Source organism: Ictalurus furcatus, chromosome 28, assembly GCF_023375685.1.
Source record: "Ictalurus furcatus strain D&B chromosome 28, Billie_1.0, whole genome shotgun sequence".
NCBI classification, from domain to species: Eukaryota; Metazoa; Chordata; class Actinopteri; order Siluriformes; family Ictaluridae; genus Ictalurus; species Ictalurus furcatus.
Genome location: NC_071282.1, coordinates 1,255,887 through 1,283,568, shown reverse-complemented (window position 1 = coordinate 1,283,568; position 27,682 = coordinate 1,255,887). Strand labels below are relative to the sequence as shown.

At 46.4% G+C, this 27,682-nt stretch overlaps 2 protein-coding genes across 4 annotated transcripts; one reads left to right on the top strand and one right to left on the bottom strand.

The window, feature by feature from the left end:
- Window positions 1-246: 246 nt before the first annotated feature.
- Window positions 247-21,864, top strand: LOC128603544 (transcriptional regulator ATRX-like). 3 transcript variants are annotated; one of them, XM_053618053.1, is made up of 36 exons: window positions 247-524; window positions 2,204-2,337; window positions 2,707-2,765; window positions 2,928-2,983; window positions 3,084-3,205; window positions 3,399-3,515; window positions 3,808-3,917; window positions 4,046-4,113; window positions 4,210-4,711; window positions 4,827-5,760; window positions 5,924-5,984; window positions 12,892-13,055; window positions 14,146-14,325; window positions 14,655-14,739; window positions 14,883-14,940; window positions 15,105-15,326; window positions 15,512-15,644; window positions 15,831-15,940; window positions 16,018-16,161; window positions 16,338-16,515; window positions 16,964-17,101; window positions 17,202-17,377; window positions 17,621-17,738; window positions 17,822-17,928; window positions 18,032-18,114; window positions 18,198-18,250; window positions 18,371-18,512; window positions 18,650-18,750; window positions 18,875-18,983; window positions 19,490-19,667; window positions 19,790-19,957; window positions 20,073-20,240; window positions 20,326-20,379; window positions 20,542-20,628; window positions 20,732-20,860; window positions 21,158-21,864. In XM_053618053.1, exons 1-36 carry the CDS (start codon window positions 505-507, stop codon window positions 21,362-21,364), a joined length of 5,475 nt encoding a protein of 1,824 aa, XP_053474028.1. In that variant the 5' UTR covers window positions 247-504; the 3' UTR covers window positions 21,365-21,864. The 3 variants fall into 3 exon arrangements, with proteins under 3 accessions (XP_053474028.1, XP_053474027.1, XP_053474029.1); XM_053618052.1 differs by lacking the exon at window positions 247-524 and adding an exon at window positions 537-1,817; XM_053618054.1 differs by lacking the exon at window positions 247-524 and having other exon boundaries at window positions 2,205-2,421.
- On the bottom strand, window positions 21,654-26,754 carry uprt (uracil phosphoribosyltransferase (FUR1) homolog (S. cerevisiae)). Its single transcript, XM_053618055.1, has 7 exons — window positions 26,262-26,754; window positions 25,370-25,412; window positions 24,461-24,530; window positions 24,147-24,209; window positions 23,756-23,917; window positions 23,388-23,486; window positions 21,654-23,200 (listed from the first exon to the last, which is right to left on the bottom strand). Exons 1-7 carry the CDS (start codon window positions 26,537-26,539, stop codon window positions 23,094-23,096), a joined length of 822 nt encoding a protein of 273 aa, XP_053474030.1. The 5' UTR covers window positions 26,540-26,754; the 3' UTR covers window positions 21,654-23,093.
- Between the last annotated feature and the right edge of the window lie 928 nt (window positions 26,755-27,682).

Genomic DNA, 27,682 nt, shown 5'->3' with positions numbered 1-27,682 from the left:
GTGTGTGTGTGTGTGTGTGTGTGTGTGTGTGTGTTTAATCTGTTTGTAAGTGAGGAATTTTATTCAGATGGAAGGTCACGAGTTTTACTTCAAGTTAGCTACACAGCTAACTAGTTCAGTAGCAACAAGCAGAAGTTTTGAATTGGTCACTTCCCTTAATGTAAAACGGTTATATTTTCGATTTATGGACCTCTAATATGTGAACTATTATACTTTCATACTGTTATACTTTTTAAAACATTATTTTTTATGTACAGATTAGTACTTTAGTCATTTTTAACGTATTAGAGCATTAGCAGGAAGTGACGACAGCACGTCGAAATCTGGTCGCCATTTTAATGCGCCGCGCGCAAATTATATAGCCGGCAAGATGGCGCGGTGTGTGTATAATATTTTCTAACAGGCTTACATGTTGTTTGTATCGCGGTTCAGTTAACACGGACGATGGTTGCAGTGCTTTAAAACGCAGTCGACGGTGTAAACGTGCCTCAGACGGAGCGCAGGATGTCCGCCGATGTGCTCAGGTAGGAGGCGGTGTTTGTGAGCGAAAACAAACTGGCTAACGCTAGCTAAATGGCTAACGCGAGCTAACTGGCTAACCCAGTATGAACGGGGTTTCTATGGAGAGGAGAGCTAGCTAACATAGCTAGTTAGCTAGCCAGGTAGCCGCTAGCCTAAGCTAATAAATATATAAATAATATATAAATAAACAAGGCGACATCAGAAGAAAGCAAGGCAGCGAATCTTATTGCGGCCCTGTTTAATGTTTGTTTATTGTTTGCATTGTAATTGTAGTTAACATTACGCGTTATCATGTTAACAAAACAAGTAGATAGTTAGCTTAGCTAACACGAAGACATTGCTTTATAGACAAAGAATATTTTCCACAGGCAGGTTAGCATTAGCCTGTTAGCTAGCAGGGTAAATATGGGCTGAAGCTCAAATGGCTTATTTGTTATATTCTGTATAGTGCACCTATGTAGGTAATTCAGGTCTGTCAATTAAGGTTTATTCAGCTAGTGAAAAGAATGTAGGAGGCAAAATGATAAATATCTGTGGAAAAAAACAAAGCAACAGCATAATTAAGATACACTTTTACCATTCTGTAAAATGTCCTTAAAAAGTCAAAATCTGTGTTTTGGAGCTTTTTGTCGCCATCCCTTAGAGTTGACGTTAACATGATGGCGTGTCTTAGGAAAGTATCTTTGGGGGGAAAAAAAAAAAGTTTTGCAGATATTCTCTTTTAAATTTTCACTTTAACAAATTTTTTTTTCATGACTCATCCTGTACCAGCCTTGCATTGGACCAATTAAATGCTGTCTAGAATGCTTGTCCCGCTCCCTGGGGGTGTGTCTTTTTCTAAATTAGTTAAACTGGTTCTTTTCGTTTATAAACAAAAGATGACCTACATACCTTCATTCCGTTTCATGAATGATTCGTGAATATGTGCGATATGCTAATTAGACCGCGCCCTTCGGCTGCGGCTATCTAGGTTAGTGAAGTGCTCTTAGGCACGACCTGAGCTGAAAAGAAACGCAACTTAAAAACACTTCTCGTCGGACAAACGGCAACGGTGAACCAGGCCGCTGTCTTTTGTGCTTGCGACCAATCGGTGAGAGCGGTGCTGCTAGCTCCGCTCATGAACCGGGTATCGACGCTTGTAGCTTGGAATTTTCCGACCTCCGACTGAAAAAAAAAAAAAAAAACCTTGAAGAAAGCACCCCCTCAACGTGGAAATCCTACTCGGAAAGTCGAGGAAGTTTCCACAACCCCCGGCGCACGATGGCGTTCCGGAGATCCCGTACTGCTGGAAAATTGTTCGTAAACGTGTATCGTTATGCATATAATGTATCGTAGAATCGTCATTACGACTTTTTTTGTTGTATCGCTCGAGCCCTAGATCTCAACCGTTATTCATGTTATTTCCCAACCTGTGGTGAAGGTGATTCGACTCTGACTGCTGTATAAACCGGTGATATAAACTTTGTTTTGTTTTTATCTGCTTATCTTGTTTTTTGTTTGTTTGTTTGTTTGTTTGTTTATTTATTTATGGAGTTTTTTGCACTCGATTCTATCACTGGATCTTAATCATTAAGACTAAACTCCAGCGTGTTAGACTCATCGGAACGTTGTGTCCGCTGTAATGTTGATATTTTAAAGAGTTTTATTGCCATTGTGGTGGTTGTTGTTGTTATTGTTCCAGGCCCGAGCCCGTGGCCGGGGGCAGCAGCAGGAGCGGCGGGGGTAAACTAGGACTCCTGATCAATAAGCTGCACACATTCCTGGCGGTTTCTGCGGAGCAGGGCGGCGAACACGGCTTACCCGGGCACTGGAGCGGTGAGGGTTTCATGCCTTTAACAAGCACCTCCATAGTTTCATAAACGCCACAACGTCGTGCAAGAAGCTAGAAATGAGACTTGGGTATGTCCCAGCAAATGAAAACGAAAGCCGTTCGACGCGGGTTATGAAGTCAAAAACATGTGGGAGTGTTTATAAAATATTTATTATATATTCTATTATATTGCAGTATAAAGGGGAGATGCAGACTTCTGTTTTTTTTTCTCTCTCTCTTATTAACACCTAAACGTATGTGATTCGACCGTTTGATCGTTACTTCTTAAAGTCACGCTGCCGTCGTGCTGCGAACGTATTACAGATGATTGAGGATCTAACGTGTTTCAGAACAATCACTGGATTTTATTGCAGGTGCGATGGCCAAAGAGTTTATTGAGCAGCAGCAAGCTGTAGCACGCGCCTCCGAGGAGGTAAAGAACGAGAGTTTAACTTTTTTATACTTTTTAAATGCTTAAAATGTTCTGGATTAACATTCCACCTGTATGGTGTGTATCAGTTTGACAACTTCAGCGTGCGTGTGTGCGTGTGTGTGTGTGTGTGTGTGTGTGTGTGTGTGTGTGTGTGTGTTTTAGTGCATGCAGCCCAACGTGTCCTCGGAGACGAAGACCTCGGCGGCTCGTTCCAGGAGGTCAGTCCCGTTTTCAGTGTAATTTACGAAGGAATGCTCGAGGCTATGCGGCGAATGTACGTGTACGCTAAGCATGCTTTCTCAACCGTGTAAAATCCAGGAAGCCGTTGGTGGTGACAAAGCACAGCGGCATGAACGAGTCGGACGCGTCGTCCGAGAGCGGAACCGAAGACGCGCTGTCCGTCAACTCCAGCGAACCGGATACGACCTCCCTGCCTAAAGGTGTGTGTGTGTGTGTGTGTGTGTGTGTACTCCTTTACTGTTGGAGAGGAAAGTCAAAATCTTGCTATTGGAAGGTTTTTGCGAGTGGTGGGGACAAGCACCAGGCTGCAGAGAGTTGAGGGGGCGGGGCTGAAACAAATAGGGGTCGATTTGGAGCTGAAGTTATTTTTCTCTCTCTCTCTCCCCGACGCAGGTACGGTGTTTGTGTTGCCGGAGCCGGTGTCTAACGAAGTCCGTGACGAGTTCAGAGGTCCGGAATTTCGCAGCAAACGAGTGAAACAGAACAAAGACTTCTCGGACAAACGGAGAGGTGAGAGGAGGAAGAACAGACGCAGACTCTGCTCGTTTATCTCTTCTGTTTTCTTTTTTTTTTTCTCTCAAACCCGTCAGTTCTGAAAGAGTCCGTTGTCTATCGAGTGCCCTAAATGAAAAGACCTGCAGGTATAAATGACGTTTATTTTCTACAGGACTGGGTTTGTTTCAGTGTTTTTGTTTGTTGTTCATTCAGTCACACTTGTCTGTACTTGCTTTAAGCTCCGCCCACTTTCCCACATTCGCTACAGTTTAGAAATGCAGGATGATTGAAGTGTTTGTGTGTTTAGGAGGCTCTGACATCGAGCGAGTGAACTGTACGGCCTGCGGTCAGCAAGTGAACCATTTCCAGAGGGACTCTGTCTACCAGCACCCTGCACTCAAAGTGCTCATCTGCAAGGTGTGTGTGTGTGTGTGTGTGTGTGTGTGTGTGTTGTATGGGCACTTGAGACTGCAGTCGAGTGTGTACGTTGTAGAATATCCCATAATACTGATAGACGCTTGTGTGTGTTTGTGTTTCGCACCCAGTCCTGTTTTAAGTACTACATGAGCGACGACATCAGCAAAGACGCCGAGGGCATGGACGAGCAGTGCAGGTAGAAACCCACCGAATACAAGCACGCAATCTTTTTAGGGACTAAACAAAGAGTTTTTAAGTGAGCGTGCTGTGCCGTGATTGGCCGTTCCTGCAGGTGGTGCGCGGAAGGAGGCAGTCTGATTGGCTGCGACTACTGCAGCAACGCTTTCTGCAAGAAGTGTGTGCTGCGGAACCTCGGGCGGCGGGAGCTGTCGGCCATCTTGGAGGAGGAGCGCAAGTGGTACTGTTACGTGTGCAGCCCGGAGCCACTCATGGGCCTGGTGCTGGCCTGCGACTCGGTGCTCCAGAACCTGGAGAAGATCTGGGCTCGCAAGCGGGTCGGTGTAGGGGGCGGGGCCCGTGGGAAGCAGAGGGGCGGGCGCGGCGGGTGTGCGGGGACGGGGTCTCCTCTCGGTGCGGCGCCCTCCCGGGGTCTGTGCGATCGCATGCAGCGCGTGGTGGACATGACCACATCGCTGAACCGCTCGTTCGTGGAGTTCATGCAGAGCGAGAGGGACGAGGAAGCGAGCGAAGAGGAAGACGTGGACCGAGCGCGGCGGCTGAGCATGTTCCGCACCATCCTGCAGGACCTGTGCCAGGCACACACCGCCCTGCAGGTAACCTCAACGTCTCGCTTACTTTGGAGTTTTTTTTCCACTTGATGAAATTGTTGCAGAAAGAAACGGTGATGTCACGTGTTCCGCATACGTTTTTTTTTTTCTTTCCCTCCAGGAAGCGCTGGATCGGGAGTTGTACGGGGGCAAACGTGAGCCTCAAAGGCAGCGCGCGAAACCTCGGCAGCGGAAACCTCGGGCTCCGAGAGGCTCGGGCGTCACCAAGGAACTGGTGGTGAAGCTGACGCCCGTCCCACTAGAGGTGTCTGTCAATCCTGATGCCTCCGCCGATGCTTCTTCCGCCGGCGTCGCTGCTGTAGATACGGCGGAGGTAAACGCACAAATAAAGGAGGAGGAGAAACAGGAAACGGCGGAGAAGACCGAAGGAAGGGCTGACGGAAAGAAGGCGGAAGAGGAAGTGAAGTGCGAGGTGAAAGGAGGCGTGGCGCCGGAGGAGGAACACACAGACGACGATGGAGATGACGAAGAAGATGAAGGCGATGAGCCGGAGATGGCGGAGGAGAACAAGCGCTCTCCTCGCGTCAAGACGACGCCTCGGCGACGGCGCTCGGACGCTGCGCACGCCGGCCTGGAGGAGGACTCTGACTCGGATGAAGTGCCCGCCGTGCTGCTGCAGACCGCCGCCGCCACAGCCGCCATGGCCACCAGCGAGGAGGAGGGCGGGGTCGACAGCGACGGGGGTGACCCCGACGCAAACCAGGAAGTCCGAAAGCAGTGCCTCTTTGGCCTGGTCAAAACCACTCCCCCTTGCCAAGATCGAACTCCACGCAAGCGGAAACTTAAAGACAGGTCCTCTTCTTCATCCTCCTCTTCCTCCTCGTCCTCTTCAGCCGCCGAAGTAGCAGATCCCGGGTCGAAGGTCCGGCGGACAGTAGGACTTACCCACAAGGTCGCCAAGATGACGGCAGACAGCGCAAGCTCGTCGAGCGATCAGGAAATGGACAGCAGTGACTCGGATGAGTTGGAGCAGAAGATTAAACCGCTGAGTGATGTCACGCTGATGGGATCCGGACCGTTCCAGCAATCCTCTGGTACAGTGATGATGATGATGATGATGATGAATGCTGTACTCATGTCATGTTCACGCCATTACGGTCATGACACACGGTTAATTAATTACTGAGTGTTGGATGTTAACTTGCTTTTTCTTCACTCTGTGTGTGTGTGTGTGTGTGTGTGTGTGTGTGTGTGTAGGTGACGAAGTGGATGTGTGCCCCGCCCCGATCGTGTTGGATGAGGATGATGTGGAGAATAGGTACGGTTTGGATTCGGAATGCGCAGGCCGAAGCTCTCCGTCTCAGTCTGAACCTCCGAACCCCGTCAAACCCCCCGATACACACGCCGCCGCCGCCGCCGGCATCCAGACACGTCTCAAAAGCTCACACGCTTCAGGAGCCCCCCTCACCCCCACTCGCACGCGACACACCCGGGCGGCGGCCAGCACGGGCCTCGTGCTCCGCCGACTCAACATGTAACGCACACTAAACCTGAAATACAAAAACCCCTTTCTTGTCGTGTAGCGCGCACTATCCTCCGTACTCCACTGACCGAAGCCGTCGGCGTGTGCTGATAATCCGTTACACAGCGTACATCGCGATAATCAGCACGCACAAACGATATCATCAAATATATCCTGACCAACAGAAAGCTCGAGGTCCGTACGCCGGACACCGTTAAAGTAAAATCGCAAGAGCGGCTTAAGAACACGTGATATCGCGATAATATCATAAATCGTGATATCGGTCTGCTCACCTGCCGTGTTTACTTCCTCTTTATTTCCAAACACATCAGACTTATCAACCGGTTTACTACAGACGTGTAAACAAGGTCAAACCATTATGTCGCACGACACAAACAACTCGCACGCGCGTTTGTATTTCTTTAAGCCGATTATTTATTACGAGTGTAGCATCTCCAATGAAGTTTTGTTAGTGTTAGCGTAACTATTTACGTTTATATTACTAGCCGTGTAAATTGTTTCGAGTCGCTCGAGCTGTCGTCACCGCCAGTGAAGGAAGGACTAATTATTTTTATTGTATATTTGGGGGGGGGGGGGGGGTGACGACGACTCGCGTTGCCATAAACGGACCTGCAGCGTCGTGTGGTGCATTAAAGAAGAGCTGCTTTAATCGTTATCACGGAGTTTATATTACGTCGTCTTCAAGCAGAAAGGCTGGTGATTGGTGAAGGGGGCATGGGGGCGGGGCTTTCATAAAACTATTGCTGCAAAAAGTGTAGCACGCAATCCAAGAAGAAATATCGGTTACACGCAGATTTTTTTTTTTATTTGATTTTTTTCCCCCCATAATGTCTGTAGCTAGCTAATGTCGTGCTGACGTGCCGCTAGAAATGTGCCTTTTTTTTTTTCCTTTTTTTTTTTACTCTCCCTGCTCGGATTGAAAGATTGCGTCTCGGGTCCCGCCTCCTCTCCTTTTATCGGCCGATTCACAACCAGTCGTAATCCTTCCTGCTTTACAACTTATCCTCCACGCTCCGTGCTGTACCCAAGTACACGTGATGTGAACTCTCTGCATCCCCTCGTTGCCTGGGTGCCGTGTGGGCGGAGCTAGAAAACAGCTATTTAATGTTAACATTATGTGCGTGTTTTTAATGTAATTTTTATTTTTAATTATTTATTTACACACTAACATATATATTTTCTTATGGCTTTGTATGTTTGACCGTACAGTTCCCTGTGATCCAAAGTAAAAGTCCTCCATTTTCTAGAAGGGGCAAATCCCAAACGCCTTCCTGATTGTTTTGTTTGCGCCCTATGTAGTGTATAAGCTAATGGAGTCGAACACGCTCTCCCTAGTGCACACCGCGAAGCGAAGATGCACGACTCCTTGCGATTTGGTAAAGTTTGCACTCAAAAGAAAAGATTAAAGTATTGGCACCCCGGGGTGTGTTTCGGTTTCTTGGCGGCCATTTTGTGAAGGTTTGCTAATCTGTGTGTTTAACGATGAAATTGTCACATGCTGCCTTTTGAAAGAAAACTATTTCACTCGAACGAAACCGTGCGTTTACATCAAATGAGAGAAAAATAGATGGATATTATACAATATTATTATTATTATTATTATTATTATTTTTTTTTTTTATTTATTTTTTTTTCAATTTTGAGTAGTATTTCCTCCAACTTCTCCGACTCGGAGATTTCTGGCGTTTATACCCGCGCTATTGCCAGGATTATCATCAGTACTCTGTTTTTGTTTGTTTTCCTTTCTTCCCAAGTCTGTTGTGTAGCCTGTGATTGACGTTTGGTTGGTTTTTGTTTTTTTGTCAGAAATCCGATCTGATCTTTTGTTTGCTTTGTTTCTTTGAGGTAAATTTCCCTCCTTTTTTTTTTTTTTAAAAAAATCAGTTTTTTTCCACCAATCCCCCACTCCTGCTATTATATTCTGATTTGCATGTCTAATTATTTATTTATTTTGAGTCTGAACCAGATTAATTAGCGTGTAGTGAGCATGTGAATGGCGGCTACACCGTGCACCCCACCCACCCAAAACACCTGTGAGTGGTCTTTGTTAGTGAGCGAGCACTTACTCCTGTGTGTCTTGTCTGTGTGTGTGTGTTGTAGGCCACAGCCTGACGGTTCTGGAAGTGCAATATTGTCGGTCAGACATTTCAAGGGCTGTTTGGTTTGCTAACGGTAGGTGCGCAAAAAAAAATTAGATTGGCGTTAAATCTTGTATAAAAAAATTTTAAAAATCATATTTGATGGGGAGGGCCAGTGGGGGGGTCATTATTTTTAATAAAAGGCTATATTTATTGCGTATTAAATGCGTGTAGTGAAGGAGGACGGGTTCCGTTCGAAATACCTGTAGGTCGGCGAGGGGCGGAGCTTCGATTAAATTTGTTCAGCCAGTTACGAAGTGAAGATATTTTCCCTGACGTTAGCTATACTGGATAACAGGGTTAGCGTAGTGTGTAGCGAGTCCCTGATAGCGTAGCTCAACGCTCTTGCGTGATTAAAACCGGTATTTTAGGCTGGTTGTGATGTCACAAAACCAAGTTTGCAATTGGCTGATGAAAACTAACTCGAGCTTTATGAATGCTGTTGCAGAAATCAGGGCGTGTGGGACGGGAATAAAAAAAAGTAAACGCGACCATCTTAAAGATCGTCTTTGAAGCGTTTAAGGTCATGCGCGCTTACCCACAATACATCGCGGCCCGATGGTGGATGAGGCTGCTGTTAAATAGCAGTTTGGCTTTTATTCCTCCACTGCCTCTGTAACGTACCAAGCAGCTGGTGGAACTCGATTTCGTCCCTGTAGCGCGCTAGCTTGTTAGCAAGTCAGTACGACTCGCTTGTGTGTGTGTGTGTGTGTGTGTGTGTGTGTGTGTGTGTGTGTGTAGTACAAAGGAAACTGTGAACCTGTTCGGACCCTCCGTGTTTTTTTTGTTTGTTTGTTTTTGTTGTTTTTCGGTGATGGGATACGGTAGGGTTCCTGCCTTTGGTGCTTGGACCCCTAACGATCTGAAGCGACTCAGCGCTCGGTGCTTGTACGAGGTCGTGATTAAGTATTGAAACGCAGCGTGTGTTCTGAGAGGTTGACAGGAAGCGGTTAGTTTGGTATTTCTGCTCGGGTTCCGCGCTTCGGAATTCCCGCTCAAACTTCTGAGGCTTTCTTCCCAGCGGTTTCCCTTCGTGCCGGTTCTGCGACCACGATCACACTTCAGCCGATAGTTACCTCGGATTCTGCTCTGTTAATGTTATTAGCGTAACTGGGGTGCATATTGGTGAGAATGACTGTTAGTATTGGCACCCTGAGTAATCGCCATCTGGCACTCATGTTCAGAATTTATTTTTGTGTAGTATCTGAGACTTTACAAATGATTTTGTACAGCGTGACGGTTTTGAGTGTGTAGCAATAGGAATATTCAAACCTGCTGGACCTGTGTTATGAACTAGCTAGTGTCTGTTGTTATTTTAGCTTCCGTGGTTCATGCGGTGTCTTTGGTGCCCGACGTTCCCTGCGTCGCCGACAAACCCTGCGTTCTCCTCTAGTTTTTGTTGCTTGTGGGCGTGGCCTGTCCAGCCCACTGTATGATTTGCACAACAGAAGTGACGTATGTATCAGACAGAGGCGCCAACGATCTGTGCGACTTCCTTCCAGCCTTTTATTTTTCTCCGTCGTGTCTCTCTACACGCTTGACGACGGTTCTAAGCCCCGTTCTTGTTGCAGGTAGGAACTAAAGACGGGAAATGACAATTACAAATCTCCATTCAGATGTTGCTTGCTTTTGAAATCAGCTCTGCGTCTCGCAGGTACGTAGAAAACGAATAGTCGCTTGCTAGCGTGAAGGTAAGCTAAGCGTGAAGTCAAGTTTATCATCTTCGCTAATTAGCAAACTTCTTTCTTAGTTTTGGATATAGCGTGGTGGTGGTGGTGGTGGTGGAATAATAATAGCAGTGATGTAAAGGTGAGTTTATTCACCTTCTAGATTATAACACAAGTCCAGTGGTTTAGCTTTAATGCGAAGTGTTCCGTTTCGAAGACTTGTGTTTGCTGAAACGTTACAAACCGTCCTCGCCTTAGGCGCTCGTTGGGAGATTATCTCGCCGGCGTCTGCAGTGACCAGAGCCGAGGCTGTGTGTGGGGTAAACCGGTCAAGGCCACAGTGTGAATGCTATTTTTTTCTTCTTTCCCCTCTCCCGTGTTTTCTTTCTCTCTGCAGCTTAGCGTGAGGCGAGCCACTTTTCCAGGTTGCCGGCCCGACTTTTCACATCCTCCCTCCCTCCCTCTCTCTCTCTCTCCCCCTCTCTCTCTCTCTCTCTCTCTCTCTCTCTCCCTCTCTCTCTCTCTCTCTCTCTCTCTCTCTCCCCCCCTCTCTCTCTCTCTCTCTCTCTCTCTCTCTCTCTCTCTCTCTCTCTCTCAATCTCGTGACCTCCACCATTTTCTGCTTTTCCCGTTGTGCTCTCTCTCTCTCTCCCTTTCTTTATTCTGGAACTTTCCTCACAACAGAAAGAAAGAAAAAATTTAACTGACTGCATGCTAATTTTCAGTTCATAAATATTTTTTTCGTGTTGTTGAAATTGTAAATAAACTGCATGGGTCACGAATACACGAACTGTATCTGTATGTAAGCGGCGTTGTAATAAAATAATTTACCCCACACTCGTCTCGTCTCTGTGCCTTTTAATTAATTTTCCTGTTTTTGTATTTGTTCAGTTGAAATCAAGATGCTGCTGGTTTAAAAGGCTGTAGATATGCAACGAGTTTAAAAACAAACAAACTCTGTAAAAGATAAGTTGTCGAATAATTTGTCTGCTAGCTGTAACGTACAGCGATCAGCCATGACATTAAAACCACTGACCGGAGAAGTGAAGAATGCTGATTATCTCGTTATAATGGCACCTGTCGAGGGGTGGGATTTATTTATTAGGTAAAGGGTGAACAGTCGGTTCTCGAAGTTGACGTGTCGGAAGCAGGAAAAATGGGCGAGCGTAAGGATCTGAGAGACTTCCACAGGGGCCAAATTGTGATGTCTAGCCATCTGGGTCAGAGCATCTCCAAAACCACCAGGTGTAGTGGGGTGTTCCCGATATGCAGTGGTCAGTACCTACCAAAAGTGGCCCAAGGAAGGAGAACCGGTGAACCGGCGACAGGGTCATGAGCTCACAAGGCTCACTGATGTGCGTCTGGTCCGATCCCACAGAAGATCTACTGCAGCACAGACTGCTGAAAACGTTAACGCTGGCTCTGATAGAAAGGAGTCGGAACACACAGAGCATCACAGCTTGCTGCGTATGGAGCTTCAGACCCGTCTGAGTGTCCATGCTGACCCCCTGTACACCACTGAAACACCTTCAATGGGCATCAGAACTGGACCGTGGAGCGATGGAAGAAGGTGTCCTGGTCTGATGAATCATGCATTCTTTTACATCACGTGGAGGCCGTGTGCGTCGATTCCTGGGAAAGAGATGGCACCAGGATGCACTATGGGAAGAAGGCGAGCCGGCGGAGGAAGTGTGATGCTCTGGGCGACGTTCTGCTGGGAAACATCGGGCGTTCATGTGGATTGTTGCAGACCAAGTACACCCCTTCATGGTAACGGTGTTCCCTAATATCAGTGGCCTCTTTGAGCAGGATAATGCTCCCTGAGGCACGGTAAAAACCGTTCAGGAACGGGTTGAGGAACATGACAAAGAGCTCGAGGTGTTGACTCGGCCTCCAGATGCCCCAGATCTCGATCCGATCGAGCGTCTGTGGGACGTCTGATCCACGGAGGCCTCACCTCTCAACTTACTGAACTTAAAGGATCTGCTGCTAACATCTTGGTGTCAGATACCACAGCACACCTTCAGAGGTCTTGTGGAGTTCGTGCCTCGATGGGTCCGAGCTGTTTTGGTGGCACAAGGAGAACCTACACGATATTAGGCAGGTGGTTTTAACGTTATGGCTGATCGGTGTGTGTACTGTATGTAAATCTGCTAGAAGAGCACACCACTCAGATGAGTTCCTGTCAGGATGAATTAGTCCAACATTTCCATAATGCCAGTTTCAATCATGAGTTGTAAATTATGGATCTGTAGAATGTTTTAATATTCAAAATCAGGACTAGAAAGATGTAGATGTAGAAGCTAGCAAGGGTGACCACCAAGTACTTAGCCATGCTCTGCTAGCCTTTTATTATCTTCACACACAGCTGATAGTAATGGCGGCCATATTAGGATTTAAGGGCCTGGAGCGCTTTTTTGTTTTTGTTTATATATTTTTTTTAAGTGCTTCTTGTGAAGTAGGACTGGACATAACTTCGTTGCAGAAACTTGCAACAGCTGCTAGCTTTGATGTGTTATTAGATGGAGCACTATTTGGCGATCCCAGTGTAGCTCTTTAATTATTTATGCTTGGAAATGTATTCTAGGAGGCCAAAAAGAAAAAGGAAAGTTCTGTTGAATCCAAGCGCCTGCCTTGCTAGCGTTATTAGGACAGGCGTGTAAATCGAGGGCTGGACCTCTGCGTACAACTGACATAAAAAAAAAACAAACAATGTCCTGCGTTTGAGCGATCACGTGAGGTGAAATAGTGTAAAGCGCAGTCGTGAGTGACGGTTAAAGTTAAAGCGGTAAAGAAATCCACTGTACGGCCGAAGGTTCTGCGAGTTTGACTCTAAACAAGACCGAATCGCTTTTCTTCTTCTCTTGATCTTTGTAGAATTGCTAAACAGATCCTGTTGGCCGAGATCAGAGCCAACTTATCGTCCAGCTCCGGTCAGGACGACTCCTCGGACGACTGGGGATCCAGGGATGAGGATGAGGAGGAAGAGGAAGAGGGCATGACGGAGAGGGAGAGCAAGAGGAAGGATGACGCTGAAGACAGTGAGGAACTTCTTTACAGTAATAACAGGATGCCGTGTTTAGTCAGAGAACCAGCTAGAACGCTGTCCAGACAGCTCTTACTACGTAATTCCTGATTAGTAGACACGGCTGCGTCTCAAACGGTGTAGCGCGCTATATGCTAAACGCTACGCCCTTGTACGGTAGGCGTGTCTCGAATTCGGCGACACGTTCCAGATTGGAAAAAATTGGCACAATTCACGCCACAATGCTTAATTATAAACGCTTTTTTAGTCTACAACGATTATTAGGTGTAACCGTAGCGACAGCAGTATAACCGTAATCTACGGAAATGTTCCGCAAGTCAAACTGCGGTCACTTGATGTTTTCAGTTCCTCCAGGATTTCATGATCGCAGAGATGGGATCGCAAAACCCAAACAAACGCCGCAATATTCGGAGGAGCTCGCCATTTATTTATTTATTTATTTATTAGTGATTACCACAAATTTGGACCAGGACGTGTCACGTGACGTCTTCTCACAAGTGCAGCTAAAACAAACATCACTGCCAAAGACAATTTTGTGTCAGTTCAAGTAAAGAAAATAATAATAAAATTTTGAGTTGCATCTCAAATTTTGAAAAAAGCTGCAGCGAAATCCAGGGGTTTTTTTGGCTGATAATTCCGTCTGCTATTTATTTATTTATTTATTTATTTATTTGATCAGCAGCTTTTGTTATTGTTGTTACATGTAATGTAATTAGTGTAAACGTTGTGTAAAGTAACGTATAACCACCTTATTTATAATATGTATGTGTGTGTGTGTGTGTGTGTGTGTGTGTATATATGTGTGTGTGTGTGTGTGTGTGTATATATATATATTATTTATTTAATTACGAAAAACTGTTTTTAGGAAACGTTCTGCAAAAACATTTATTCGTTAACATTGAAAAGGGTTTTTTCTTTTCTTTTTTTTAGCATCGTGCAGCTCTGATTAAATTTTTTTTTAAAATCCGGGTCACGGCACCAACAGAACGGTTATGCGTGCTCCTGTACTTCTCACCAGTAACCTCATCTGCCTCTGAGGTCTTTATAAAGCTTTACTTGTCTTCATAACTGCTGATATCTTGTAGGTGAGCCGACCGATAACAGCTCCGACTCGGACGATCCCGCTACACCGGCACAGTCCCGTCACCACCTGCTGCGCTGCCGCGTGACCCCGTGGGAGACCGCGTCTAAAGACGAGGATGACGATAAACCTGCTGATCAGGAGACCGGAAGGAAGGCGGCCGCGATAAACAAGCTAACAGACGGTTAGAAACTTTTTATTTATTTGAGTTTTTTTGTCTTTAATTTATTTATTCGTTTACATGTGATTCATTTTCATGTGATTCATTTATGTATGATTCATTTACATGTGATTCATTTACTAATTTGCTTCTCTTTAAATCCAGTTTTAGACTGTGATATTACAAAGGTTCTTCCAGATTATTACTTGCTACACTGTATGAGAACCCCAGTAAAATTGCTTATTATTTGAGTTTTTTTAAAGAAGTTCCGCTACCGTCAGTGATATAAAAACGAAATGGAAACGCCAATGAAGCATTTTTGAAAACGTTACCTTTCGCCTTTGACTTTACAGTTTGCAGCAGCGACGACAGAGAATCTGCTAGCGAGGAGTCGGCGCTGAGCGAGGTGATCAGCCAATCGGAAGACGAGGACGGCGGGTAAATCGGCCGGTCTGGGGGTTCATAAATAACAGTCATTTGATTTACTTGAACGTTGTGATGTCGAAATCTCGTGTTTCTGCGCAATACGGTGAGAACGCGTTACAGATTTTGTTTTTGATTTCTGACGGGTTTTTCCGCAGCGGCGTGACGCAGAAGGATTCTGAGGTTGACGGGGAACCTCACACACCTCCTGGAGAGGTAAAAAAAAAAAAAAAACCCAAACAAACACGTGTTCCACATGTTGTAGGAACTGAACATCTGTACTTTATTTCTTTACGAACGAATGTACATGAGTAAGGGGGCACGCCCTCTTTGTTTATAGCCACGCCTACTCGGCTTAATAACGCGTGTATGTGAATCAGGGCGGGGAGGACGGGGAAGACGGGGAAAACATGGAGGAGCTTATGAGCACGCCGAAGGGCCGCAGGAAGATCCGGAGGATTCTGGAGGTGCAGCAGCTGGCGAAGGAGACGCAGGAGGCGCTGAGGGAGGAGGAGGAGAGGAGGCAGAGGCTGGCTGAGAGAGACAGACAGCGACGGCAGGAGGAGGAGGAGAGCAGAGAGCAAGGACGAGACGACTCGGAGGTGCGTTAAACGAAAAGAGAGAAGTCGTTTGTTTAGCGATGATGTTTCTATAGTAACGTGTTTTGGATTACAGTCGGTCGTGTGTACTTAAATACAGCTGACCTGGGTCAGATAACTAGGGAACAGTGAGTGGAGGACCAGTTCGGACACTGTGTGTGTGTGTGTGCGCGTGTGTGTGTGTGCAGGTGATGATAGTAGCCGAGACCCCGGCCTCCAGACCCGTTCCTCTGGTGCTAGAACTTGATGATGCAACACGGGAATGTCTGGTGGAGGTGGATACACACCTGCTGAGAAAACTCAAACCTCACCAACGAGAGGGTAAGGTGTGTGTGTGTGTGTGTGTGTGTGTGTGTGTGTGTGTGTGTGTGTGTGTGTGTGTGTGTAACCATGTTGTTTGTTTGTTTTTTTTCCCTCATTAGCAATATCTCCATTCACATTGATTTAATTTGCAAGTTTATTTCTAACACACTGGCCTTTTCTTTGTGTGTGTGTGTGTGTGTGTAGGTGTGCAGTTCATTTGGGACAGCTGTTGTGAGTCCATAGCAAAGGTGAAGTCCTCTCCTGGTTCCGGCTGCCTTCTCGCCCACTGCATGGGCCTCGGAAAGACGCTACAGGTGTGTGTGTGTGTGTGAGAGATGAGGCTCGGTAGAATTGAGCAGGAAGTGACCCGTCTTGTGTGTACGTGTTTCAGGTGATCACGTTTCTGCACACGGTGTTGACGTGCGAGCTGGTGGCGCTGAAGACGGCGCTGGTGGTGTGTCCTCTAAACACAGTGCTGAACTGGAGGGCGGAGTTCGACAAATGGCAGCGTGGCATCACCAAAAAGAAAGTTGAGGTCAGTGTTTTTGGTGTACTTGGTGTACTTTCCAGACAATCCTTTGTTCTACTGAATATACCGTATGTATAGCTCTAACCACTAATAAACAGATAGTTATCTTTTCTTCCATAAGATGTACTTCATTCCTAATGTATATATTGAAAGTGGTGTACATCTGTGTCTCTGATGCTCAGGTGACGGAGTTGGCAACGGTGAAGTCAGTGGGTTCTCGTGTGAACGCTCTGACCAGTTGGCACAGGAGAGGTGGTGTGATGATTATGAGTTACGAAATGTACCGCATTCTCACACACGGAGGTCAAGCCAAATATGGCAACGAGCAGAGGAACCTACGCGCTGTGCTGCAGGACCCCGGTATAAAGCTGCCAAATACTAATCCACTATTCACATTGTACTGCATAACACACCCTGCCAAATCCTGATCTTTATCCATAATGTACTGGACTCACACCCTGCCAAATCCTGATCTTTATCCATAATGTACCGTACTCACATCTTGCCAAATCCTGATCTTTATTCATAATGTACCGTACTCACGCCCTGCCAAATCCTGACCTTTATTCGTAATGTACCATACTCATGCCCTGCCAAATCCTGATCTTTATTCATAATGTACTGCACTCACATCCTGCCAAATCCTGATCTTTATTCATAATGTACTGTACTCACGCCCTGCCAAATCCTGATCTTTATTCATAATGTACTGTACTCATGCCCTGCCAAATCCTGCTATGACGTGTGTGTGTGTGTGTGTGTGTGTGTGTGTGTGTGTGTGTGTGTGTGTGTGTGTGTGTGTGTTTAGGCCCCGACATAGTGGTGTGTGATGAAGGCCATGTCCTGAAAAACGATGCGACTGCCATCTGTAAAGCTATGCGCTCCATACGCACACGCCGGCGAATCGTTTTGACAGGAACCCCGCTTCAGAACAATCTCACTGAGTGTAATGACCTTTGACCTTTCACCCTCACCGAGATTAAAAACAAAACTAAGCTAACGTGGCGCTAACATTGTGTGTGTGTGTGTGGGTGTGTGCACTGTAGATCACTGCATGGTGAGTTTTGTGAAGCAGAACCTCTTGGGTTCCCTGCGTGAGTTTCGGAACCGTTTCATGAACCCCATCCAGAACGGCCAGTGCGCCGACTCCACACCGTCCGACGTGAGGTTGATGAAGAAACGAGTACACGTCCTCCACGAACTCCTCGCTGGATGTGTTCAGGTCAGAGAGAGAGAGAAAAAACAAACATACATATGGAGGGTGTTCTGCTTAATTATAATATTTAAATATTCATAAGAGTTAACGAATAGATGAATACTTATGAGCTTAATTAAAAATGAACAAATGAATGAAGAGATGTTTAATAATATCAGAGAAAACTAGGTTGGTTTCTTACTCTAGCTTCCTGTGTTAAGGGGTGTGTGTGTGTGTGTGTGTGTGTGTGTGTGTGTGTGTGTGTTGTAGAGGCGGGATTATTCCGTTCTGACGCCTTTCCTGCCACCCAAGAGAGAGTACGTGCTGTTGATCAGGATGACCACACTACAGTGTCAACTGTACAGACACTACCTACAGAACTACACTGGTGAGACACACACACACACACGCGCTAACTCATCACATACGACTTCTCCTAACTAACCTTACACTTTCATTGTGTGTGTGTAGCTAAAGGAGGGGGTGTGAACAGATTATTTCAGGATTTTCAGATCCTGAGTCTTATATGGACGCATCCGTGGTGCCTGCAGCTTTCTGACCATAATAGAGGGAACAAGGTGTGTGTGTATATTAACACACACACACACACACTCGTTATTGTTCATGTTGTGTACTTTTCATCTGATGACGTGTGTGTGTGTGTGTGTGTGTAAAATGCAGGGCAAAGGGGAGGAGCCTGCTTCTGAAACCATGGCGACTGTTGTGCGTTCTAACGTGGCAAACGGGCAGAGCACCAATGAACGGTACTGTGTGTGTGTGTGTGTGTGTGTGTGTGATTATGTGAGATGAGTGTGTTGGTTTATTGAGGTGTGTGTTTGTGTTGCAGTGTGTTGGAGGAGAGCAGAGATCTCAACTCAGCCAAAACTACACCAGACGAGGGTACACACACACACACACACACACACACACACACACACACACACACACACACACACACACTACCTGTCTGTGGCGCTGTCTGTCCGTCTCCCTCTGATAGATGTGTGTGTGTGTGTGTAGAGCGCAGCATGTTGAGCGGACCCCCAGCAGGTTGGTACAGAGAGTTTGTGTCCAACGCCGACGCCGAGCTCCTGGAGCATTCTGGGAAATTAATGCTGCTGGTGGAGATTCTGCACTGTGCCGAACTGCAGCAGGATAAAGTGTGAGACTTTCTCATTAAAGATTCAAAAACAACACACGAAAACACTGAGTATACATCATAACAAGATGGAAACACCGCTTCCGTGTGTGTGTGTGTGTGTGTGTGTGTGTGTGTTAATAAATGATGTGGTGCTGCAGGTTGGTGTTTAGTCAGTCTCTCGTTTCACTGGACCTGATTGAAACCTTCTTGGGGTTGGCCGATAAGGCAAAGAAGGAGGGAAAGGCCAGTGTGTATAAAGGTAACACACACACACACTTTATACCATAATTAGACCAGTGTAAACAATGTAACACACACACAGCACTTCTGATCTGAAAAACCGGGAGTGTTATTGATCTGGTGTGTGTGTGTGTGCGTTTTAGGGAAGCAGTCGTGGGTGCGGGATAAGGACTATTATCGTCTGGACGGTTCCACCACCGCAACAGCACGCAAGAAGTGGGCTCAGGAGTTCAACAACGTCAGAAACACACGGTAACACACACACACACACACACTAAACACTAGGACTGCAACTAACGATTATTTTCATAATCGATTAGTCGGCTGATTATTTTTCGATTAATCGGATTGGGGCAAACTTTCAGTATGACACTCGATATTACACTTCACACACTAGACGGTAGAGTACACAGTGCATAGTGTAAGTGCAGAGTGTAAGTGTACAGTACTTCACTTGGGACACAACTTTAGTATTTACTCTCCAAAGCGTGTTTTCGGAACAGAAGTAACACACGGAGTAAACGTGTCACACACAGACCGACTGATCCCTAATGATATTCACTGACAACCAGTTTCATAATCCATCATTATCCAATAGCTGTTGCAGCTCTAATAAACACACACACTAAAATAAAATGAGTTGTTCTTTATGTATGTGGATAATCCTCCCTCTCTCTCTCGCTCTCGCTCTCTCTCTCTCTCTCTCTCTCTCTCTCGCTCTCTCTCTCTCTCTCGCTCGCTCGCTCTCTCTCTCGCAGCTGCAGGTTGTTCCTGATCTCCACTCGAGCCGGATCGTTAGGGATTAATCTCATCGCAGCGAATCGAGTCGTGGTGTTCGACGCATCATGGAATCCGACGTACGACGTTCAGAGCATGTTCAGAGTGTATCGCTTCGGCCAGAAGAAGGCCGTATACGTCTACCGCTTCCTGGCACAGGTACACACACACACACACACACACACACACACGGAACAAGCCCTGTTCCCACTTCAGAGAGGAGAGAGAACTTTAAAGGCAACACGGATGAAATCAGTGATGATGATGGTGCTCTTCCTCAGGGAACGATGGAGCAGAAGATATACGAGCGTCAGGTGGCGAAGCAGTCTCTGTCGTCCCGTGTGGTGGACCAGCAGCAGATCCAGCGGCACTTCACACACAGCCATCTGAGCGACCTGTACCGCTTCCAACCTGACATCCACAGCAAGAGCCACGCCGTGGAGCCTACGGTACACACACACACATGCACACTTTCTCTCTCTCTCTCACACACACACACTTCAGAAGATTAACACTAATGTGTGTTGTATTATTGTGTGTGTGTGTGTGTGTGTGTGTGTGTAGGACAAGGTGCTGGCGGTGCTCCTGCAGCACTGTGGGCGGTCCATAGTGTCGTTCCATGAACACGATTCGCTGCTGGACCACAGGGTGGAGGAGGAGCTCAGCATGGAGGAGAGGAAGGAGGCGTGGGAGGAGTACCGGCTCGAGGAGACAACACAAACACACACACGTGTACGCGTGTATATATACACACACACAGGCGTCCGTTTGGCGTTTGTCCGTTCTCTGTTGAGTTTCTCTCGTCGTTCATTTGCAGGCCTCCGTCCTGGATTTGGGTGAGCTGAGGAGGAAGAGCAATAACGAGCTGGAGGTGTGTGTGAGTGTGTGTGAGTGTGTGTGAGTGTGTGTGAGTGTGTGTGAGTGTGTGTGAGTGTGTGTGAGTGTGTGTGTGTGAGTGTGTGTGAGTGTGTGTGAGTGTGTCGACTAAAGAAGTAAGGAGGTTTTTTGTTGTTCCCGTTCCCCATGTAATCAGGACATGTTAAAGAAAGGTCGTCTGGAACTGCAGAGAGCTTCACACAACATCAAAGCCCAAAGTCTGGAGTTCTTCCAGCAGGAAGTGGTGTGTGTTTATTACATACATTGTGTAAATTGTCCTTTTTTGGGTTTAATTATGACACGTGTACATGTTTAGCTTGCGCGTGTGTGTGTGCGCGCGTGTGTAGATGAAACGCTACCCTCTGCTGGATGAAGAGAAGATGAAGCTGAAGGCCTCTCAGTCTTATGAGCACTACGAAAGAGAGAGAGCACGCTGGATGGAGATTTACCAATGTAAACTCGCCGGTCAGCAAAAGGTGCACGCACGCACGCACACACACACGCACGCACATGCACACGCACACACACACGTTCCAAACAGTAGGACACTCACTACATGGGCAGCATGTTTATTCAGAATTAGTGCGCTCTTTGTATGTCAGCGCATTAATTTGTTCTCAATTTTGTTTATGGACTCTACAAACAGTAGTGCACTATGTAGTGAGGAGGACCTACGGCATGCAGATGTTGCTGTTTATTAATTATTATTACAATAATCACCTCTCTCTCTCTCTCTCTCTCTCTCTCTCTCTCTCTCTCTCTCTCTCTCTCAGCTCATTCAGTACACACAACAGATTCTGGCTAAAAGGGCGGCGCATAGCAGTAGAGCTCCTCCCACTACATCCACACCCCTCAAATCACGGTTTGAAGCAGGTGACTCTTATTCGGCCCCGCCCCTTCAGCCTGCCCCGCCCCTTCAGCCTGCCCCGCCCCACCCGTCCAGAGAAACGGATCGTACGGCTGGTTCCCTCAGCCACTGAGAGCGTCGTCTCCTGAAGAGAGGGACGTCAGAGAGGACTTCACGAAGCTGCTGTAGATACCGTGACGACGACATTTTATTCTTGTTGTTCGTCACGTTTCTACTCGGGACTCGTTTTCCAGAATAATTCGCGGCGCTTGGGTTGTGTTCTCTACCAGCGCTGCCTCAAATCTGCTGCTCAGAATCCGGATCGAGGTTAAAGTTCGCTTGGTTTATTTCTACGTGATCTAATTATGTTCGTAAATGCTGACGCTGACGCTTAGACCTCGACCTCCCCGTTACCTCAGATGGAGTGGGCTAGTCGCTACGCAGTCGCTAGCATGTTTAATACAAGGAGGAAAACAAAACGTGTTTACACCTGTCGTTACTCGGGAAGTTAAAAAAAGGCAGGCTTGATGATGATACTCTAATAAAGAATCCGAGGGAATGTTTTCGCTTTCTGGCTAATTGATGATGAAATCTGAGTAATTAACTACTAAATAAAGGAATATCAAAGCCCAACATCTGGAGTTCTTCCAGCAGGAAGTGGCAGAAAGTCTCTCTCTCTCTCACACACACACAATCTGATGAAAATGAAAACAAGCTGCTTTAGTACAAAATATTTTATTTTTATATTTCTATATAATATATATATTATCAAGTGGAGGAGTAATCCCGAGGATGAGCGTGAAGCTGGACGCTGTGCCCTCTGTAAGCTCTAGTACGCTGCGGAACCTCGTGTTCCCGCGCACGGGACCGTACACAAGACGGACAACGTGAGCGCGTGGGAAAGTCACGCCAAACGTTGCAATCGGATGCCCTGTGGTGGAAGGCTGAAGGTGTTTAGCCCCGCCCACATCCAGATGTGTCAAGCCTTTGGATTTTTACATTTAATACAATTTTCGTCAGGCCTACGAGCTCCAATAAGATTAACGTTCTTGACGATAAATGTATTTTATAGATGTTGCTGGATGTGGGCGGGGCTCCGGAGGTGATTGACTGGTACAAATCGATTAGGATTTTATTTACAGGCGAGTATCTCCTTGGTTTCAGTGTAAATTCAGCGTGTGGGTTAAAGTAGCAGCGATCTCTCCGCGCTGGACGAGCGTTAACTGAACAGCGTTTTCCCAAAGCAGCTCCGTTGACGTAACGATTTCCGTTCACCGCCTTTCGACACAACAACGCCGTCCACGCGAGAGCTGTTTATCGAAAAACAAACATGCGCGACAGTGATGAACAGTTTCGTCAGGATTAAGGTGCAGTACAGCGCGCATCATTTTTAGTAACAACTTGTTCAGAGTCTTAGCAAAACATTCGTAACACACAAGTGCAATTTTTGAAAAGCTTCGCTGTCAGTAAATAAAAAGATGTGGTCGGTGAGGACAGGACGCCAAGACGCCGAGAAAATACAACTGTGTTCTGAAAATATCTGTAGCCGTGTGGACAGTCGCTGAGCTCCGTCTTAGTATGGTGAAGACGCGTGTCCATAATGAATGTGGGTGGGGCATCAGACGGACACCGTGCTCCACACTCACTTTGGTCACGGAATCTCCACGCAGACGTTGTCCATGGTGTGTACGGTCCGGGACGCGAGAGCAAACGCAGGAGAATACCAAGCATGAACGTTTCAGAAACACTGAAAATGGACCAGAAATGTTACAATACTTCCTGGGCAGCTGGACGACCCATGACGGGTCAGTCGGGCTCTGTGTGTGTGTGTGTGTGTGTGTGTGTGTGTGTGTGTGTGTGTGTCAGTCTGTGCCGAAGTATCTCTGGCCGAAGTGTGTGGGAGCAACAGCATGAACCTCGGTCGTGAGGATTGTGATGTCAGGAAACTCCTTTACTATGGACCTTGCACCTACACACACACACACACACACACACACTCTAGTTATGGCTAATATTCACTCTGTCTCTGTGGTAGATAAACATTATACACTCATTTATATTACTGATATAAATGCTAATTTCCTATGGAATGTTTCAGGAAATTTGACTGTGTGTGTGTGTGTGTGTGTGTGTGTGTGTGTGTGTGTGTGTGTTACCATGGGGTGTGGAGAAAAGACTCAGCAGTATAATGTGGTTGGCTTGGAGACCATGTTCCTTTAGAACCCTTACCGCCTCAATCACTGTGTTCCCCGTACCTGAGACACAAACAATAAGTACAGCCTCGATCACACACACACCTCGCACTGATCACAATCAATTTTTGGGTTAAATACTAGCTCATCACGCCTGCTCTCCGGGTTAAATAGTACTCGATCATTGGGTTAAAGACTGATAACAGCTGATCTCCAGGTTAAAGACGACCCGATCTCATCCGATCTCATCCGATCTCCGGGTTAAATTCTAAGTGATGATCGTCAGGTTAAACGTGGAGTGCTGTGGGCGGATCCGTGGGGTAAACACTCACTCAGTATGGGGTACATTAGCAGCACCTTCCTGCGGCTGATGTCAGGAGGAAACTTGGCGTAGAAAACTTTGGCTTTCTGAGTCTCCTCGTCGCTCTGGATAAGGATCTTCCCGATCCGGATTGACCTACAGCAGTCCCTCAGACCCTGCTCCATCGCCTCGCCTACACACACACACACGTTTTAGTCTGATGTAGTTAACAGGAACATCTGAGGAATCCACATTATTCAGCACGCAGCTGTGTGGTGAAAATCACCAGGGATTAGTCATATGGACAACGTGAGCTGTTTGAGGAAAAGCTGAAGCTGGACAGTGTTAATGTACAGAGTGTGCTGCTGGTGCACATGGGTGTGTGTGTGTATGTGTGTGTACTGGGCCGGGCACTAACTCACCACTGCGCATGATGCTCACACCACAGTTTCCCTTCTCAAACTTCACCCCATCATACTTGTGACCTGAACAGGGAGCAGATCACACACACACACACACACACACACTTCAGGAAGTGATGATAAACACTGCCGTGGTGAAGAAGTAGGAAATGTCACCGATAAGGAAACGCCTCCTTTTGGTATAAATACGTAATATACAGTAAAACACTTTCTTTCTGTTGAGATCAGAATAACGTAAAGAGGCTAACCGCTAACAACATAATCATCCTGAGAGAGTGTGTGTGCGAGAGAGAGGGACGTGGTGGTGTGTTTACCTGTGGGCGTGATCACAGTGCACTCGCTGTAAGGAAGCTGATTGAGTCCCTCTTCAACCACCAGTCTTATCTGCACAATAAAATAAATAAATCAGCCAATCACATCCTGGGTCCAGATCAGCTGATCCATCTAACAAACCAATCATTTTGGGAATTTGGGAACGAGGAACCAAAATAATATCCTACACACTCCGGACGTTCCCTACACCGTGGGAGCGTGCGCACTATGTAGCATGCTAACCTAGGGAACAGAGCGAGGACGCTCTTCAGGACGCTTGTCCTCGACGTTGCCGGATTTCACTCGCAAACTCTAAAGGACAGTAAAATGTCTCTGGGTCAACAAGGAAGGATCTTAATAATGACGTCTGCGAGAGTCGCGTGGAGACGAAACGAAAGCACCTTCATGAGATTACGCGGTCGAGGGCGAGTACGTACGCGTATAACAAATTCGTCCGTTTTGGAACGAATCGGCTTGGACACGCCTCGTTTGTAACATCCGATCCGATCGCGTGCTCGGGCACGAGATTCCGGGTCCCACGCGACGTCCGTTTGTGTCGCCATCGTGTCGTTGTTTGCGGAAGCCGGCCAAACGTCGTCTCTGAGGTCTTGCGAGAGACCTGATCAGCCAATCACAAACTCGATCACATGACATCACGACTACTCGGCAAAAAAAAAACCCTGTGGTTTCAATTACGCAACACAGCGGTCTGGCGTTTTCGCTTATGAAGTATTTATTGGCAGACCGCTGTTCTTGTATTCTGGATTTTAATCTAGAATTTTGTGGTAAACACTAGAAATGTGAGTAGTGATGTCATGTCCAATTGAACTGAAGCGCCGCCCCTTGCTGACCGGTTGACACGATATAATGCTTTGTAATGACGCGGTAATAAACGGCCAAGTGGTTCTTACCAATCTGTCAGCAGAAAACACAAAATCACCTCGACTGGTGGACCTGAGAGAGAGAGAGAGAGAGAGAGAGAGAGCGAGATTTAAACCTAATCATCTGAACATGCTCTAAACCACTTCTCGTGTTAGAGCGTGCCGCTGCGTGGCTACGGCTAGAGCACATAAATAACACGATACACACCCTGATGTTTAAATTCACTCAAAATACCAAACTGGTCATTCAAATTTGAATTAAATTCTAGTGTTTATTTTTATCAGATATATCTGGCCCGAAATTACGCACAAAAGCTGAGCGAAAGTCTGGTTAATGACAGTTTTGTGCAGAAGTGTACGAAAAGAATCGTTTGCAAGAATCCTCTGAAAGAATTGTTGAAAAGAAGTATTCAAAAGAATCATTCCAGAAGAATTGTTCAAAAGAATTATCAAAAAAAAAAAAGTTGAAAAGAATTATTCCAAAGAATCGTACGAGAAGAATCGTTCAAATGATTCATCAATCAAATCTTTTCCCCATGATTCATCATGACATATTGGTTAATATTACTAAGTGACGAAGTTAAAAACCAGAAGGTGAATCGGTCGACAAATTAACACGATTTTTTAATTAACATGATTTCCGGTGGTCTTTAAGGATTTGGAAGACGTTAGTTTTATACAGCGTGTTATAAACATCATGATATCGGTATGGGATCGGTTGATATAATATCGCGATAAAGGTCCTACACACAGTAAATCGCGCCGCCGGCAGTCTGTCATCAGCCGCGGTGAGTCTTCAGGCCTTTGTGTCCTGCCTCAGTCTCACACGGTAGGCTATATTAGCTAGCCTCACGAGCCTGCAGAGGGAGTTAGCCTGTAAGCTAACGCTGTTGGAGTGAAAGTAACGGTCGCGCGGACTCACTTGTCCCGGATGATGGTCTGCAGCTCTCGGATTTGGTCGTTTAAAGGCAGAAGTTTGAGTTGAGGTCCGATCTGTTTCGCTGTGTCACTGTGGGGCGTGTTTTCATTAGCGTTAGCAACCACCGGTTCTCCTCCTCGTGCTGTACCAGCGCTCATGCTGCTGCTTTTCCCCGCGAACCGGACCTGCTTGGCCGCGTGCTCGAGCTCGCGCCTCTCGCTGTTCACCACCTGCTTCTGATTTTGACACAGCATCCCGTTCTCGAGACGGTTCCTTTCCATAGGAAAATAAAATAATAATTAAAAACAAATATAAACACACACACGAGCTTTAAAACAAACGAGAGCCGAGCGTCTCGCTGAGAGGAAGGATTTCCGGAGACGCGATAGTTCTAGCTCGCCATTCCTCACGTATGTTAACGTCATTGAATTCTTCTTTCAGGAACCAAAACAGACCGACGTGCCGTGACGTGCGTGACGTCACGGCAGAGCTGAGCTCTGATTGGATGAATGGCGTGTCAGGCAACGACTCGCGCTACACTACAGATCAGTTCATTTGACATTTTATGTACTTTGTAACGCAAATTAATATAAAATGAATAACTGTGTAAAACTTTGGAACTTTTCCTGACATAACCTGTGTGTTTTGTTGTTTACTTGGTTATCAGTTTAGACTCTGTTTAGACTTTTTTTTTGTGATTGTTGTGGCCAAAAATGTTTGGTTTTGCTGCAGCTTTTAAAAAAAATTGCAATGCTAAAAACTCGCAGAGTTGTTGTTTTTTTTTGCGGAAAACTACTTGACTTGTTAAAATCGTAATCGCACATAATAGTTTCGCTTTCGCGGTGATGTCTGTCTGTAAACGAGACCTTTAGCTGTACTCGCGTTCGCCGCACGTGAATTGAAGAGGGATTTGGTTTGTAATGATGTGATGATGTCACACGACACGTCTTGGCCCGAATCTGCGGAACATCTGCGGTAATTTTGAAAAATTGTAAGCTCCTCCGAATATTGCAGAGTTTTTGCATTAGTTTCTGCGATTACCATGGGCACTGACACACCCCCATACCATGGACATTGACACACCCCCATACCATGGGCACTGACACACCCCCATACCATGGACACTGACACACCCCCATACCATGACAGATGCTGGCTTTTGGACCTGACGCTGATAACAGCTTGGATGGTCCTTTTCCTCTTTGGCCCAGAGAACACTGTAACATTTTCCATACTGTCCCAACTTTTTTGGAATTAGGGATATATTAGAGCCAAATAGAGCATTTTGGACCAATGAGAAGACAGATCATTAGGGGGTTCAACCCATAAGAAAGAAGTTGTTTAAGCAACAAACCAGTCAGGTAGAGGAGAATTCTTAATGCCATCTTTTGGTTTGATCTGTTTGTGAAAAAAACTCTGAGTTT